Consider the following 17,393-nt stretch of genomic DNA (forward strand, 5'->3'; position numbering starts at 1 on the left):
GTTGGTTGATTGGTTGATTGGTTCATTGATTTATTGATTTATTGATTGATTGATTGGTTAATTGGTTAATTGATTTATTGGTTGGTTGGTTGATGGTTGAGTGATTGGTTGATTGGTTAATTGGTTGGTTGGTTGGTGGTTGATTGATTGGTTGATTGGTTAATTTATTTATTGGTTGGTTGATGGTTGATTGATTGGTTGATTGAATGTATGACATGCGGTACTCACTCGTAGTAAAGCAGCATGTCAGGAGGGTATAGGTTGTAGCTGGTGACATCTGACCCTTCCTTGATGTAGTTGTACATGCAGGTCAACTGTGGGTCACACAAACATATAATCATATTATTATTATGATTATTTAACAAATGAATAATCCCTTGCATGCTGACTTCTCAAACAACTGTTGGAATCCAACAATACCGACCTCAGCAACAACAACAACAGCTGGTATTAAGCTTGGTGATGAGAGGCTGACCTGAGTCTCTTTGAGTAGGACAACAACAACAATAACAACAACGAAAAAAAACAACAGCTGGTATCTGACCTGAGTCTCTCTCAGTGCGACCCTGTTGTTGCCCTTCCTCCTGCAGGCCTTGACCAGGTTCTTGATCTTGGTTGTGGTCATACTGGCCACTCTGGTGCAGGTGAAGCCCTGGAGCACGCTGGATGACATACTGGGGACACACACATATACACGCACACACACGCACGCACACGCACACACAATAATTCAAATAAATACCCATTAAACTGAGAGAAATTGAACAGAGACCACACACAATCAACACGCCCATATGACACTTCCTGGTTTTACAGTGCATTCTGAAAGTATTCAGACCCCTTGACTTTTTCCACATTTTGTTACGTTACAGCCTTATTCTAAAAAGGATTACATAATTAATTTTTTTTTTATCTACACATAATACCCCATAATGACAAAGCAAAAGCAGGTTTTTAGACATTTTTGTAAATGTATTACAAATACAAAACAGAAATACCTATTTACATAAGTATTCAGACCCTTTGCTATGAGACTCGAATTGAGCTCAGGTGCATCCTGTTTCCATTGATCATCCTTGAGATGTTTCTACAACATGATTGGAGTCCACCTGTGGTAAATTTAATTGATTGAACATGATTTGGGAAGGCACACACCTGTCTGTATAAGGTTCCAGTAGACAGTGCATGTCAGAGCAAAAACCAAGTCATGACATTGAAGAAATTGTCCGTAGAGCTCCGAGACAGGACTGTGTCGAGGCACAGATCTGGGGAAAGGTACCAAAACATTTCTGCAGCATTGAAGGTCCCCAAGAACCCAGTGGCCTCCATCATTCTTAAATGGAAGAAGTTTGAAACAAACAAGACTCTTCCTAGAGCTGGCTGTCCGGACAAACTGAGCAATCAGGGGAGAAGGGCCTTGGTCAGGGAGGTGACCAAGTACCTGATGGTCACTCTGACAGAGCTCCAGAGTTCCTCTGTGGAGATGGGAGAACCTTCCAGAAGGAAAACCATTTCTGTAGCACTCCACCAATCAGGACTTTATGGCAGAGTGGCCAGACAGAACCCACTAATCAGTAAAAGGCTCATGACAGCCCACTTGGAGTTTGCCAAAACGTACCTAAAGGACTCTCAGACCATGAGAAACAAGATTCTCTGGTCTGATAAAACCAAGATTGAACTCTTTGGCCTAAATGCCAAGCGTCACATCTGGAGGAAACCTGGTACCGTCCCTATGGTGAAGCATGGTGGTGGCAGCATCATGCTGTGGGGATGTTTTTCAGTGACAGGGACTGGGAGACTAGTCAGGATCGAGGGAAAGACGAACGGAGCAAAGTACAGAGAGATCTTTGATGAAAACCTGCTCCAGAGCGCTCAGGACCTCAGATTGGGGCGAGGGTTCACCTTCCAACAGGACAACGACCCTAAGCACACAGCCAAGACAATGCAGGAGTGGCTTTGGGACAAGTCTCTGAATGTCCTTGAGTGGCCCAGCCAGAGCCCGGACTTGAACCCGATCTAACATCTCTGGAGACCTGAAAATAGCTGGAAAGCGACGCTCCCCATCCAACCTGACAGAGCTTTAGAGGATCTGCAGAGAAGAATGGGAGAAACTCCCCAAATACAGGTGTGCCAAGCTTGTAGCGTCATACCCAAGAAGACTCGAGGCTGTCATCGATGTCAAAGGTGGTTCAACAAAGTACTGAGTAAAGGGTCTGAATACTTAAATACTTTCCGAATGCACTGTATATATATACTGTACATCACAATGTGCAGATGTTTCCAGACTCACTTGTCGGAGTTGTCAATTCCTAGAGCCACTGTGTCAAAGAACAACACAGCCTGAAAATAAAAGAACAGTATTATAGTTTCTTAAATTCCCTGTGTGTGTTCACTGTGTGTGTTCACTGTGTGTGTTCACTGTGTGTGTTCACTGTGTGTGTTCACTGTGTGTGTGTGTGTGTGTTCATATTGTGTGTGTGTGTGTGTGTTCACAGTGTGAGTTTGTTCATTGTGTGTGTGTGTTCATATTGTGTGTGTGTTCACTGTGTGTGTGTGTGTTTTCTGTGTGTGTTCACTGTGTGTGTGTTCATATTGTGTGTGTGTTCACTGTGTGTGTGTGTGTGTTCACTGTGTGTGTGTGTGTGTGTTCACTGTGTGTGTTCATATTGTGTGTCTGTTCAAATTGTGTGTGTGTGTGTGTGTGTTCACTGTGTGTGTGTGTGTGTGTGTTTTCTGGGTGTGTCAGAGTGTGTGTGTTCACAGTGTGTGTGTGTGTGTTTTCTGGGTGTGTCAGTGTGTGTGTGTTCACAGTGTGTGTGTTTTGTGTGTCTGTGTGTTTTCTGGGTGTGTGTGTGTGTGTGTGTGTGTGTGTGTGTGTGTGTGTGTGTGTGTGTGTGTGTGTGTGTGTGTGTGTGTGCTCCCTGTCACCTGTTCGTGTCTCCAAGTCTTCTGGTTAAGTTTCTCTACACTGCTCTGAGAGAAGCCCTGCAGCAGGGACCTGGGGATCTCAGTAGCCATGCTGTCTGGGACGTTCTGGAGAATACTGTCTGGGTTAGGGTTCACTGTGATCAGCTGTATGGGGAGAATAGACACCATATTAATCAATCAGTCAACTGCATGGGGAGAATAGACACCATATTAATCAATCAGTCAACTGCATGGGGAGAATAGACACCATATTAATCAATCAGTCAACTGCATGGGGAGAATAGACACCATATTAATCAATCAGTCAACTGCATGGGGAGAATAGACACCATATTAATCAATCAGTCAACTGCATGGGGAGAATAGACACCATATTAATTAATCAGTCAACTGCATGGGGAGAATAGACACCATATTAATCAATCAGTCAGCTGTATGGGGAGAATAGACACCATATTAATCAATCAGTCAACTGCATGGGGAGAATAGACACCATATTAATTAATCAGTCAACTGCATGGGGAGAATAGACACCATATTAATCAATCAGTCAGCTGTATGGGGAGAATAGACACCATATTAATCAATCAGTCAACTGCATGGGGAGAATAGACACCATATTAATCAATCAGTCAACTGTATGGGGAGAATAGACACCATATTAATCAATCAGTGAACTGTATGGGGAGAATAGACACCATATTAATCAATCAGTCAACTGCATGGGGAGAATAGACACCATATTAATTAATCAGTCAACTGCATGGGGAGAATAGACACCATATTAATCAATCAGTCAACTGTATGGGGAGAATAGATACCATATTAATCAATCAGTCCACTGCATGGGGAGAATAGACACCATATTAATTAATCAGTCAACTGTATGGGGAGAATAGACACCATATTAATCAATCAGTCAACTGCATGGGGAGAATAGACACCATATTAATTAATCAGTCAACTGCATGGGGAGAATAGACACCATATTAATCAATCAGTCAACTGCATGGGGAGAATAGACACCATATTAATCAATCAGTCAACTGTATGGGGAGAATAGACACCATATTAATCAATCAGTCAACTGCATGGGGAGAATAGACACCATATTAATCAATCAGTCAACTGTATGGGGAGAATAGACATATTAATCAATCAGTTTGTCGGTCGGCCAGTCAAACATCCATCCTTTTATCCATCCATATTACAAGCATTCAGCTAAGAAATGTTTATCACTGCTATAGAATTAACTGTAAATACTCAACAGTTCTCATAGTAGGAACCAAAAGGTTAAGTGAGGAAGACTTTAACTGCGACACCGTACCTGAGTGACGAAAGTCTGGATTAAGATCGTCGGGGCGGTCTGCATGTATGTTATGAATGTGGGATTCTGGGACGCGTAGAGGAGTTCTGTGCCGCTGATGCTGCCTAAGGTTGCCGAGGGAACACCGGTCACCAGGGAACCCAGCGCTGTCAAGGTGGATGCGTTGTTGATCTGACAGGAAGAAGAGATGAAAACGACAACACGGATTAGTATATGAAACAAAGGAAGGAAGGAAATGTAATCTGATAAAAAGGAAGTAAATGGTGAATGACTACAGAATAATGATTAAAGTACACATTTTATGATATTATCAAAATACAGCACAACCTGCTGTGGCGGTACCAGCAACAACAACCAGTACTAGGTGATTAACTAACTACCAGCAACAACAACCAGTACTAGGTGATAAACTAACTACCACAACAACAACCAGTACTAGGTGATTAACTAACTACCACAACAACAACCAGTACTAGGTGATAAACTAACTACCATAACAACAACCAGTACTAGGTGATTAACTAACTACCAGCAACAACAACCAGTACTAGGTGATTAACTAACTACCAGCAACCACAACAACAACAACCAGTACTAGGTGATAAACTAACTACCACAACAACAACCAGTACTAGGTGATTAACTAACTACCACAACAACAACCAGTACTAGGTGATTAACTAACTACCATAACAACAACCAGTACTAGGTGATTAACTAACTACCACAACAACAACCAGTACTAGGTGATTAACTAACTACCAGCAACAACAACAACCAGTACTAGGTGATTAACTAACTACCACAACAACAACCAGTACTAGGTGATAAACTAACTACCACAACAACAACCAGTACTAGGTGATAAACTAACTACCATAACAACAACCAGTACTAGGTGATTAACTAACTACCACAACAACAACAACCAGTACTAGGTGATTAACTAACTACCATAACAACAACCAGTACTAGGTGATTAACTAACTACCAGCAACAACAACCAGTACTAGGTGATTAACTAACTACCACAACAACAACCAGTACTAGGTGATTAACTAACTACCAGCAACAACAACCAGTACTAGGTGATAAACTAACTACCATAACAACAACCAGTACTAGGTGATTAACTAACTACCACAACAACAACCAGTACTAGGTGATAAACTAACTACCAGCAACAACAACCAGTACTAGGTGATTAACTAACTACCAGCAACAACAACAACCAGTACTAGGTGATTAACTAACTACCACAACAACAACCAGTACTAGGTGATAAACTAACTACCAACAACAACCAGTACTAGGTGATTAACTAACTACCAGCAACAACAACCAGTACTAGGTGATAAACTAACTACCATAACAACAACCAGTACTAGGTGATTAACTAACTACCACAACAACAACCAGTACTAGGTGATAAACTAACTACCAGCAACAACAACCAGTACTAGGTGATTAACTAACTACCATAACAACAACCAGTACTAGGTGATTAACTAACTACCACAACAACAACCAGTACTAGGTGATAAACTAACTACCAGCAACAACAACCAGTACTAGGTGATTAACTAACTACCAGCAACAACAACAACCAGTACTAGGTGATTAACTAACTACCATAACAACAACCAGTACTAGGTGATTAACTAACTACCACAACAACAACCAGTACTAGGTGATAAACTAACTACCAGCAACAACAACCAGTACTAGGTGATTAACTAACTACCAGCAACAACAACAACCAGTACTAGGTGATTAACTAACTACCATAACAACAACCAGTACTAGGTGATTAACTAACTACCACAACAACAACCAGTACTAGGTGATTAACTAACTACCACAACAACAACCAGTACTAGGTGATTAACTAACTACCAGCAACAACAACCAGTACTAGGTGATAAACTAACTACCATAACAACAACCAGTACTAGGTGATTAACTAACTACCACAACAACAACCAGTACTAGGTGATAAACTAACTACCAGCAACAACAACCAGTACTAGGTGATTAACTAACTACCAGCAACAACAACAACCAGTACTAGGTGATTAACTAACTACCACAACAACAACCAGTACTAGGTGATAAACTAACTACCAACAACAACCAGTACTAGGTGATTAACTAACTACCAGCAACAACAACCAGTACTAGGTGATAAACTAACTACCATAACAACAACCAGTACTAGGTGATTAACTAACTACCACAACAACAACCAGTACTAGGTGATAAACTAACTACCAGCAACAACAACCAGTACTAGGTGATTAACTAACTACCATAACAACAACCAGTACTAGGTGATTAACTAACTACCACAACAACAACCAGTACTAGGTGATAAACTAACTACCAGCAACAACAACCAGTACTAGGTGATTAACTAACTACCAGCAACAACAACAACCAGTACTAGGTGATTAACTAACTACCATAACAACAACCAGTACTAGGTGATTAACTAACTACCACAACAACAACCAGTACTAGGTGATAAACTAACTACCAGCAACAACAACCAGTACTAGGTGATTAACTAACTACCAGCAACAACAACAACCAGTACTAGGTGATTAACTAACTACCATAACAACAACCAGTACTAGGTGATTAACTAACTACCACAACAACAACCAGTACTAGGTGATTAACTAACTACCAGCAACAGCAACAACCAGTACTAGGTGATTAACTAACTACCAGCAACAGCAACAACCAGTACTAGGTGATTAACTAACTACCACAACAACAACCAGTACTAGGTGATTAACTAACTACCAGCAACAGCAACAACCAGTACTAGGTGATTAACTAACTACCAGCAACAGCAACAACCAGTACTAGGTGATTAACTACCACTAGCTAGTTTACCTACGGGTCTCCTGAGTCTGACGTCTGAGAGGCAGTATGAGTGAAAACCAGAAACCGACAGGAAAGTGAGAAAGAGAAGATTCAAAGACAAACGGGTGAAGAAAGTGTTTATCTGAGAGCCTGTGGCTTTATCTTTTTATCTTTGTGACTTTTTAAAATACGTTTAGGGAAGAAGAACACAACAACCACCAACAACTAGGTTACCTTCACGGTCCCTGACAGCATCAGTGATTGGATGATGGCCATGGCCTGGCCCTGGTTCCAGCCAATCACAGTGCTCAGAATGCTGAAGGAAGCCCACAGAACGCTGGCGGGTGCCATGGTGATCTGACCCTCAGACAAACCTGTACTCTCTCTGCCGAGGGCAGCGATGGTGTTACTGTTTATGTTATCTCCCATGTTAGCTGCTAGAGCTGCAGACACCTACAGAGAAGACACAGCAAGGGTTACTGTACAGTTTGTTACTGTGTCTGTGTGTGTGTGTGTGTGTGTGTGTGTGTGTGTGTGTGTGTGTGTGTGTGTGTGTGTCTGTCTGTCTGTCTGTCTGTCTGTCTGTCTGTCTGTCTGTCTGTCTGTCTGTCTGTCTGTCTGTCTGTCTGTGTTACCTGTGGGTCCAGGTTTGTACACAGTGTAGTCAGGTTGTGTAGAAGGATCATGCTCTGCTCAGCGTCCAGCTGTCTGAAGGCCGGCCCTGGGGCCACACATCGAAACAACAGAGGAAGACTGGAGCGAGAGAGAAAGAGAGAGAGAGAGAGAGAGAGGGGGGGTGGAGAAAGAGAATAGGTAATATTATGTAGGATTGTAGGGTTGACATATGTTTTTTTAACAAGTTTGTTTCAGAGAGAGAGAGAGAGAGAGAGCGAGAGAGAGTGTGAGCAAGACAGACAGACACACTCACAGACAGACAGACAGGAGAGAGACAGGAGACAGGAGACAAGAGAGAGAGAGAGACACAGAGACAGACAGACAGACAGACAGACAGACAGACAGACAGACAGACAGACAGACAGACAGACAGACAGACAGACAGACAGACAGACAGACAGACAGACAGACAGACAGACAGACAGACACATACAGACAGGAGAGAGAGAGAGAGAGAGAGAGAGAGAGAGAGAGAGAGACAGAGAGAGGCTCACAACAGAGGGTTGAAGTTGCTGTCCTGTAGGTAGACCAATGATGTGTAGTAGTCAGTGAGGTTCTGGGGCAGGCTAGTGTAGTTCAGTAGACCTATGTTCACCAGGTTCACTGTGAACACCTGCAACACCTGGGAGGAGGAAGAGGAGGAGGAAGAAAATGAGGAGGAAGAAAAGGAGGAGGGGGAGGAGGAAGATGAGGAGGAAGAGGGGGAGGAAGGGGAAGAAGAGGAGGAAGAAAAGGGGGAGGAGGGGGAGGAGGAAGATGAGGTGGAGGAGGAGGAGGAAGAAGATGAGGAGGAGGGGGAGGAGGAAGATGAGGAGGTGGAGGGAGGGGAAGAAGAGGGGGAGGAGGGGGAGGAGGAGGTGGAGGAGGAGGAGGAAGATGAGGGGGAGGAGGTGGAGGAAGGGGAAGAAGAGGGGGAGGAGGAGGAGGAGGAAGAGGAGGAAGAGGAGGAGGAAGATGAGGAGGTGAGGAAGGTGAGCAGGAGGATGAGGAAGAGGAGGAGGAGGAGGAAGAGGAGGAAGAGGAGGAGGAGGAAGTGGAGGAGGAGGAGGTGGAGGAAGGGGAAGAAGAGGAGGAGGAGGGAGACAACACACACAGGGATTAATAACAAGCCATACATTCCAGGTTCGTGCCAGTTTGAATTGAAAGCAGTCAATTCAGGAAGTAAACTCAATTATCAATTTGATAATTGGAAATTCATCCCCTTCAATGATGCTCAAGTAGAAGCTGTCTGTGTGTGTGTGTGTGTGTGTGTGTGTGTGTGTGTGTGTGTGTGTGTGTGTGTGTGTGTGTGTGTGTGTGTGTGTGTGTGTGTGTGTGTGTGTGTGTGTGTCTATACACCACAGTACAGTACCTGTGCTGATCCGAAGGTGTTGAGGTCTTCCAAAGTAAGATAAGTGATGAAGAGTCCGATGTTCTCAGCAAACCAGGCAGTTGAGTTGAGCTCTGGATCACTGGCATTGTAACACTTAGGAACCGACGCTGGAGACAGCATAACAAAGCATGTTGCCGTCACAGACAATTGGTAAAGCAATGTTATGACAGGTGATTGACCAGCTGTATCATTCTCTCAGTATTACCAATATAAAGTTCCCCAAACAATGACATCATAGTGAGAATTAAATCTGCTACGTTATCATTACGTACATCACTGGGGCCGAGCTTCCTGCCATCCAGGACCTCTATACCAGGCGGTGTCAAAGGAAGGCCCTAAAAATTATCAAAGACTCCAGCCACCCTAGTCATAGGTCTAGTCTAGGTCCAAGAGGCTTCTAAACAGCTTCTACCCCCAAGACATTAGACTCCTGAACAGCTAATCAAATGGCTACCCAGAATATTTGCATTGCCCCCCCCCTCTTTTACGCCGCTGCGACTCTCTGTTATTATCGTTGCATAGTAACTTTAATACCTCATCCTACATGTACATATTACCTCAATTACCTCGACACCGGTGCCCCCGCACATTGACTCTGTACCGTTACCCCCCTGTATATAGTCTAGCTATTGTTATTTAACTTCTGCTCTTTAATTACTTGTTCCTTTTATTTCTAATTCTTATTCGCATTTTTTAAACTGCATTGTTGGTTAGGCGCTTGTAAGTAAGCATTTCACTGTAAGGTCTACACCTGTTGTATTCAGCACATGTGATTAATAAGATTTGATTTGATTTAATCATGGAACATTTAGAGCCAACATGGAGGACAGTTACATAAACTCCATAGACATATCTATGGCTCTGATGGAAACTGGCAGGCCTGTGGCACAAAATGGCTGACCTGAGGTGAGATACGTCTTGATGGTCTCCCTGTACACGTCTCTCTCCACAAAGTCTGCAGCGCTGTAGTTATAACTCCCCAGAATTGAGATGCTAAAAAAACCCAACAGCAGAAACAAAAACAACAACATCACATTCATTACAACAGATCAAGTCAAACATAGACATTGTGGAAAAATATGGCAAAACACAATATAGAACATTGAGACAAGACGGTATAAAAAGACAGAATGAGTAACACGGCCAGTAAGAAACTCTTCTACAAGAGTTCCACCAATACTAAGCCCTTGAAGGTGGCTGTTCCCGTGGTAACAAGTCGCAGTAAGACGTCATAACAGGTGGAAGCCGCGGCCCTCTGCACATCTGCAAATCCCAGCCTGCAGCCTGCAGCCTGCACGGGACTGAATTCCGGTCCCACCAGTCTTCTGTCTGACGTTCAGCTGGTTTCTGTCTATCCCTTTCAATAAAATCAGAAACAAATATGTACTAATATATTTTTGGGAAAATCCCTTACAGTTTCTGGAAGGCCAGACAAGGGGCGGTCTTGACAGCGGCGGAGGTCACCAGGCTCCTGGTGAGGAAGGGCAGGTAGTTCTTCAGCCTCAGGTCAAACCAGGCGTTGACCTCTGACCTCTGACTGCTGCTGAGAGCCTGGGGCCAGACACACGGCAGTGTGGGACGCCTCACTGACCCAGGGATACTCTCCTGGGGGGCACAGGCCAGTTGCTTAGATACGAATAAAGTTTAGAGGAAACGTGGCTGTGTTCTAGTGGCAGATTCCTCTTGGATTCTGCCTTTCTGGTGAATGGATGGCATAGGAGACAAGTGGTGTGTAGTGGGTGTTTCACACAGGTAACAGTAATTGTGTGTGTGTGTGTGTGTGTGTGTGTGTGTGTGTGTGTGTGTGTGTGTGTGTGTGTGTGTGTGTGTGTGTGTGTGTGTGTGTGTGTGTGTGTGTGTACGTACAGTCCCCAGGAACAGTGGAGTCTTGGCATAGTTGCTGTAGAGTTGGCAGAGCTTTGTGTCGTCGTCGACAACGTTGGGGCGGCGCAGGAAACGACCCAGGTCAGAGACAGGCAGAGAGTTCACCAGCTAGAGAGAGAGAGAGAGATGAGGAAACACACACACCTTCATCATCATCCTTATCTATGTCCTCTTAAAGCCTTGTCTCAAACACACACACCAGTGGAGGCTGCTGAGGGGAGGACGGCTCTTGATAATGTCTGGAACGGAGCAAATGGAATGGAATCTAACACATGGAAACCTTGGAAACCATGTGTTTAATGTATTTGAGACCATTCTACCAAATCTGCTCCAGCCATTACCATGAACCCGTCCTCCCCAATTAAGGTGCCACCAACCTCTTGTGATACACACACACACACACACACACACACACACACACACACACACACACACACACACACACACACACACACACACACACACACACCCCTCACCTGTTCCATCTGGCTATGGGGTATGAGGGAGAGGAAGGTGGTCAGGTTGGGGAAGCCGAAACTCAGGAAGGAACTCTCCAGGTAACCATAGAAACTGTGGTTGTAGTTTGCGCCATAGCAACGGAGTGGGGAGGAGCCTGGGAGGGGGGCAGGGACAGGACTGTCAATCAAATATCCTTAACAGGAAATTCTGTGGTCAAAACTCAATATGACAAACTGCCAACAAATACGATCATAAGTTGTTTGAGTAATGAGGTTTTGTATCACGATACAAAAATATGAAAAACCAAGTGTTAAGCTTTGGTGTTACAGCAAGACAAGTTTCATAGTATGCTCCAGTATTTATAGTTTCATAGTATGCTGTAGTATTTATAGTTTCATAGTATGCTGTAGTATTTACAGTTTCATAGTATGCTGTAGTACTTACAGTTTCATAGTATGCTGCAGTATTTATAGTTTCATAGTATGCTCCAGTATTTATAGTTTCATAGTATGCTCCAGTATTTATAGTTTCATAGTATGCTGTAGTATTTATAGTTTCATAGTATGCTGTAGTATTTACAGTTTCATAGTATGCTGCAGTATTTATAGTTTCATAGAATGCTCCAGTATTTATAGTTTCATAGTATGCTGTAGCATTTATAGTTTCACAGTATGCTGTAGTATTTACAGTTTCATAGTATGCTGCAGTATTTATAGTTTCATAGTATGCTCCAGTATTTATAGTTTCATAGTATGCTGTAGTATTTATAGTTTCATAGTATGCTGTAGTATTTACAGTTTCATAGTATGCTGTAGTATTTATAGTTTCATAGTATGCTCCAGTATTTATAGTTTCATAGTATGCTGTAGTATTTATAGTTTCATAGTATGCTGTAGTATTTATAGTTTCATAGTATGCTCCAGTATTTATAGTTTAATAGTATGCTCCAGTATTTACAGTTTCATAGTATGCTGCAGTATTTACAGTTTCATAGTATGCTCCAGTATTTATAGTTTCATAGTATGCTGTAGCATTTATAGTTTCATAGTATGCTGTAGTATTTATAGTTTCATAGTATGCTCCAGTATTTATAGTTTCATAGTATGCTGTAGTATTTATAGTTTCATAGTATGCTGTAGTATTTATAGTTTCATAGTATGCTGTGGTATTTACAGTTTCATAGTATGCTCCGGTATTTATAGTTTCATAGTATGCTCCAGTATTTAAAGTTTCATAGTATGCTGTAGTATTTATAGTTTCATAGTATGCTGTAGTATTTATAGTTTCATAGTATGCTCCAGTATTTATAGTTTCATAGTATGCTCCAGTATTTATAGTTTCATAGTATGCTGTGGTATTTATAGTTTCATAGTGTCCTGCAGTATTTACAGTTTCATAGTATGCTGTAGTATTTATAGTTTCATACTATGCTGCAGTATTTATAGTTTCATAGTATGCTGCAGTATTTATAGTTTCATAGTATGCTGTAGTATTTATAGTTTCATAGTATGCTGTAGTATTTATAGTTTCATAGTATGCTGTGGTATTTACAGTTTCATAGTATGCTCCAGTATTTATAGTTTCATAGTATGCTGTAGTATTTATAGTTTCATAATATGCTCCAGTATTTATAGTTTCATAGTATGCTCCAGTATTTATAGTTTCATAGTATGCTCCAGTATTTATAGTTTCATAGTATGCTGCAGTATTTACAGTTTCATAGTATGCTCCAGTATTTATAGTTTCATAGTATGCTGTAGCATTTATAGTTTCATAGTATGCTGTAGTATTTATAGTTTCATAGTATGCTCCAGTATTTATAGTTTCATAGTATGCTGTAGTATTTATAGTTTCATAGTATGCTGTAGTATTTATAGTTTCATAGTATGCTGTGGTATTTACAGTTTCATAGTATGCTCCAGTATTTATAGTTTCATAGTATGCTCCAGTATTTAAAGTTTCATAGTATGCTGTAGTATTTATAGTTTCATAGTATGCTGTAGTATTTATAGTTTCATAGTATGCTCCAGTATTTATAGTTTCATAGTATGCTCCAGTATTTATAGTTTCATAGTATGCTGTGGTATTTATAGTTTCATAGTGTCCTGCAGTATTTACAGTTTCATAGTATGCTGTAGTATTTATAGTTTCATAGTATGCTGCAGTATTTATAGTTTCATAGTATGCTGCAGTATTTATAGTTTCATAGTATGCTGTAGTATTTATAGTTTCATAGTATGCTGTAGTATTTATAGTTTCATAGTATGCTGTGGTATTTACAGTTTCATAGTATGCTCCAGTATTTATAGTTTCATAGTATGCTGTAGTATTTATAGTTTCATAGTATGCTGTAGTATTTATAGTTTCATAATATGCTCCAGTATTTATAGTTTCATAGTATGCTGTAGTATTTATAGTTTCATAGTATGCTGTGGTATTTACAGTTTCATAGTATGCTCCAGTATTTATAGTTTCATAGTATGCTGTAGTATTTATAGTTTCATAGTATGCTGTAGTATTTATAGTTTCATAATATGCTCCAGTATTTATAGTTTCATAGTATGCTGTAGTATTTACAGTTTCATAGTATGCTGCAGTATTTATAGTTTCACAGTATGCTCTAGTATTTACAGTTTAATAGTATGCTGTAGTGTTTATAGTTTCATAGTATTCTGTAGTATTTATAGTTTCATAGTATGCTCCAGTATTTATAGTTTCATAGTATGCTGTAGTATTTATAGTTTCATAGTATGCTGTGGTATTTATAGTTTCATAGTATGCTCCAGTATTTATAGTTTTATAGTATGCTGTAGTATTTATAGTTTCATAGTATGCTGTGGTATTTATAGTTTCATAGTATGCTGTAGTATTTATAGATTCATAGTGTGCTGCAGTATTTACAGTTTCATAGTATGCTGTAGTATTTATAGATTCATAGTGTGCTGCAGTATTTACAGTTTCATAGTATGCTCCAGTATTTATAGTTTTATAGTATGCTGCAGTATTTACAGTTTCATAGTATACTGTAGTATTTACAGTTTCATAGTATGCTGTAGTATTTACAGTTTCATAGTATGCTGCAGTATTTATAGTTTCATAGTATGCTCCAGTATTTATAGTTTCATAGTATGCTGTAGTATTTATAGTTTCATAGTATGCTGTGGTATTTATAGTTTCATAGTATGCTCCAGTATTTATAGTTTTATAGTATGCTGTAGTATTTATAGTTTCATAGTATGCTGTGGTATTTATAGTTTCATAGTATGCTGTAGTATTTATAGATTCATAGTGTGCTGCAGTATTTACAGTTTCATAGTATGCTGTAGTATTTATAGATTCATAGTGTGCTGCAGTATTTACAGTTTCATAGTATGCTCCAGTATTTATAGTTTTATAGTATGCTGCAGTATTTACAGTTTCATAGTATACTGTAGTATTTACAGTTTCATAGTATGCTGTAGTATTTACAGTTTCATAGTATGCTGCAGTATTTATAGTTTTATAGTATGCTGTAGTATTTATAGTTTCATAGTATGCTGTGGTATTTATAGTTTCATAGTATGCTGTAGTATTTATAGATTCATAGTGTGCTGCAGTATTTACAGTTTCATAGTATGCTCCAGTATTTATAGTTTTATAGTATGCTGCAGTATTTACAGTTTCATAGTATACTGTAGTATTTACAGTTTCATAGTATGCTGTAGTATTTACAGTTTCATAGTATGCTGCAGTATTTCTATTTCCAGTGGATGTGTTGTGGATGTCAGTCAGTACCTTGGAGGGAGAGGGTGATTTGATCGTAGATGTTTCTCTGTGTGTTGTCCTGAAGTGTAGGGAGGGTGGCGTTCAGCACCTCCACCCTTAGAGAGACAAACATGTCAGAAATGAAACATACCCGTCATCAAAATACAAGATGGCTGCCTCTCCTCTTCTGCTGAGATGACCCCCACCTGACACTATCGTCTAACATAGATCTTGTACATTTAACTCTTTATTCAGACAGTTGGAAACAGAGGGGGAGAGAGGCATGGTGGGATAACAGTTGGAAGAACAGACACGGTGGGGAGTAGAGGACATGTGACTGTCTTGGAGCGTTACAGAAAGACCCCAGGTTCTGCCCCCCCCCCCCCCCCCCGGTCGCCACCCCGAGCACTTTGAGATCAGTCAAAGATACAGGAAAACATGCTTCTACAGTCTCACGTGATATAGAGCAAGATTTAAGATAGATACACCCTGCACATCAGCATCACTACTGACTCAGGTACATTACTAATGGCACCCTATTCCCTATATAGTGCACTACTTTACCCTGAGATACATCCCTAATGGCACCCTATTCCCTATGTAGTGCACTACTTTACCCTAAGATACATCCCTAATGGCACCCTATTCCCTACACAGTGCACTACTTTACCCTAAGATACATCCCTAATGGCACCCTATTCCCTATATAGTGCACTACTTGTGACCGTAGCTTATAAGGAATAGGTTGCAATTTGGGACGCAAGCCTAAAGATCAGTCCGTCTCTTACAGCTGCTGTCCGATGTTGCAGTTCCTCTGTGCGACCACACTGAAGAGGGGGGCGACGTGGAGTGGGGACAGGTTGATCAGCAGTGGGCGGAGCCTGCTCTGAAGCCAGGTGAGCACTTCCTGGTCGCTAACAGAGCGGTCTGATAGGTTCCCGCGTTCAAACACCTGCTGGAGCATGGCTGAACGCACCGCCACTGGGAACTTAGACTCTTGACCCTACGGGATGGAGAGAGGGATGGAGGGGGGGAGAGGGGTGGAGAGGGGGGTGGAGGGGGGAGAGGGAGGGGAGAGGGGTGGAGGGGGGAGAGGGGTGGAGAGGGAGGGGAGAGGGAGGGGAGAGGGTGGAGAGGGAGGGGAGAGGGGTGGAGAGGGGGATGGAGGGGGGGAGAGGGAGAGGGGTGGAGAGGGAGGGGAGAGGGGGGGAGGGGGGAGAGGGGTGGGAGAGGGGAGGGGAGAGGGAGGGGAGAGGGGTGGAGAGGGAGGGGAGAGGGAGGGGAGGGAGAGGGGTGGAGAGAGGGAGGGGAGAGGGAGGGGAGAGGGATGGAGGGGGGGAGAGGGAGGGGAGAGGGGTGGAGGGGCGGAGAGGGAGGGGAGAGGGGTGGAGGGGGGAGAGGGGTGGAGAGGGAGGGGAGAGGGAGGGGAGAGGGGTGGAGAGGGAGGGGAGAGGGGTGGAGAGGGGGATGGAGGGGGGAGAGGGAGGGGAGAGGGGTGGAGAGGGAGGGGAGAGGGGTGGAGAGGGGGATGGAGGGAGGGGAGAGGGGTGGAGAGAGGGAGGGGAGAGGGGTGGAGAGAGAGAGGGGAGAGGGGTGGAGAGAGAGAGGGGAGAGGGGTGGAGAGAGAGAGGGGAGAGGGGTGGAGAGAGGGAGAGGAGAGGGATGGAGAGAGGGATGGAGGGGGGGAGAGGGAGTGGAGAGGGGTGGGGAGAGGGAGGGGAGAGGGGTGGAGAGAGAGAGGGGAGAGATGGAGGGGAGAGTGGTGGATAGAGAGGGAGGGGAGAGGGGTGGAGAGATGGAGGGGAGAGTGGTGGATAGAGAGAGGGGAGAGGGGTGGAGAGAGAGAGGGGAGAGGGTGGAGAGAGAGAGGGGAGAGATGGAGGGGAGAGGGGTGGAGAGATGGAGGGGAGAGTGGTGGATAGAGGGGTGGGGAGAGGGGTGGAGAGAGAGAGGGGAGAGGGGTGGAGAGAGAGAGGGGAGAGATGGAGGGGAGAGTGGTGGATAGAGAGGGAGGGAGGTGAGAGGGGTGGAGAGATGGAGGGGAGAGGGGTGGATAGAGAGGGGAGAGATGGAGGGGAGAGGGGTGGAGAGAGAGAGGGGAGAGGGGTGGAGAGAGAGGGAGGGAGGGAGAGA

General features: G+C 42.8%; 1 protein-coding gene across 8 annotated transcripts in view; it reads right to left on the reverse strand.

Annotated features, from left to right (window-relative positions):
- The window catches only part of mslnb (mesothelin b), a 121,004-nt gene that overhangs the window by 22,970 nt on the left and 80,641 nt on the right, over positions 1 to 17,393 (reverse strand). For all 8 annotated transcript variants that reach the window (XM_029740120.1, XM_029740117.1, XM_029740118.1 and 5 more), the window contains 15 exons: positions 16,049 to 16,263; positions 15,291 to 15,376; positions 11,534 to 11,670; positions 11,040 to 11,165; positions 10,588 to 10,778; positions 10,075 to 10,166; positions 9,153 to 9,280; positions 8,296 to 8,423; positions 7,762 to 7,879; positions 7,361 to 7,579; positions 4,256 to 4,426; positions 2,929 to 3,072; positions 2,291 to 2,340; positions 545 to 674; positions 229 to 314 (listed from right to left, as the gene is read on the reverse strand). In XM_029740120.1, coding sequence (XP_029595980.1) covers positions 229 to 314; positions 545 to 674; positions 2,291 to 2,340; positions 2,929 to 3,072; positions 4,256 to 4,426; positions 7,361 to 7,579; positions 7,762 to 7,879; positions 8,296 to 8,423; positions 9,153 to 9,280; positions 10,075 to 10,166; positions 10,588 to 10,778; positions 11,040 to 11,165; positions 11,534 to 11,670; positions 15,291 to 15,376; positions 16,049 to 16,263 — 2,021 coding nt within the window. The remainder of the gene's footprint in view (positions 1 to 228; positions 315 to 544; positions 675 to 2,290; positions 2,341 to 2,928; positions 3,073 to 4,255; positions 4,427 to 7,360; positions 7,580 to 7,761; positions 7,880 to 8,295; positions 8,424 to 9,152; positions 9,281 to 10,074; positions 10,167 to 10,587; positions 10,779 to 11,039; positions 11,166 to 11,533; positions 11,671 to 15,290; positions 15,377 to 16,048; positions 16,264 to 17,393) is intronic.

The sequence above is a fragment of the Salmo trutta genome, chromosome 38 (assembly GCF_901001165.1).
Source record: "Salmo trutta chromosome 38, fSalTru1.1, whole genome shotgun sequence".
In the NCBI taxonomy this organism is placed as follows: domain Eukaryota; kingdom Metazoa; phylum Chordata; class Actinopteri; order Salmoniformes; family Salmonidae; genus Salmo; species Salmo trutta.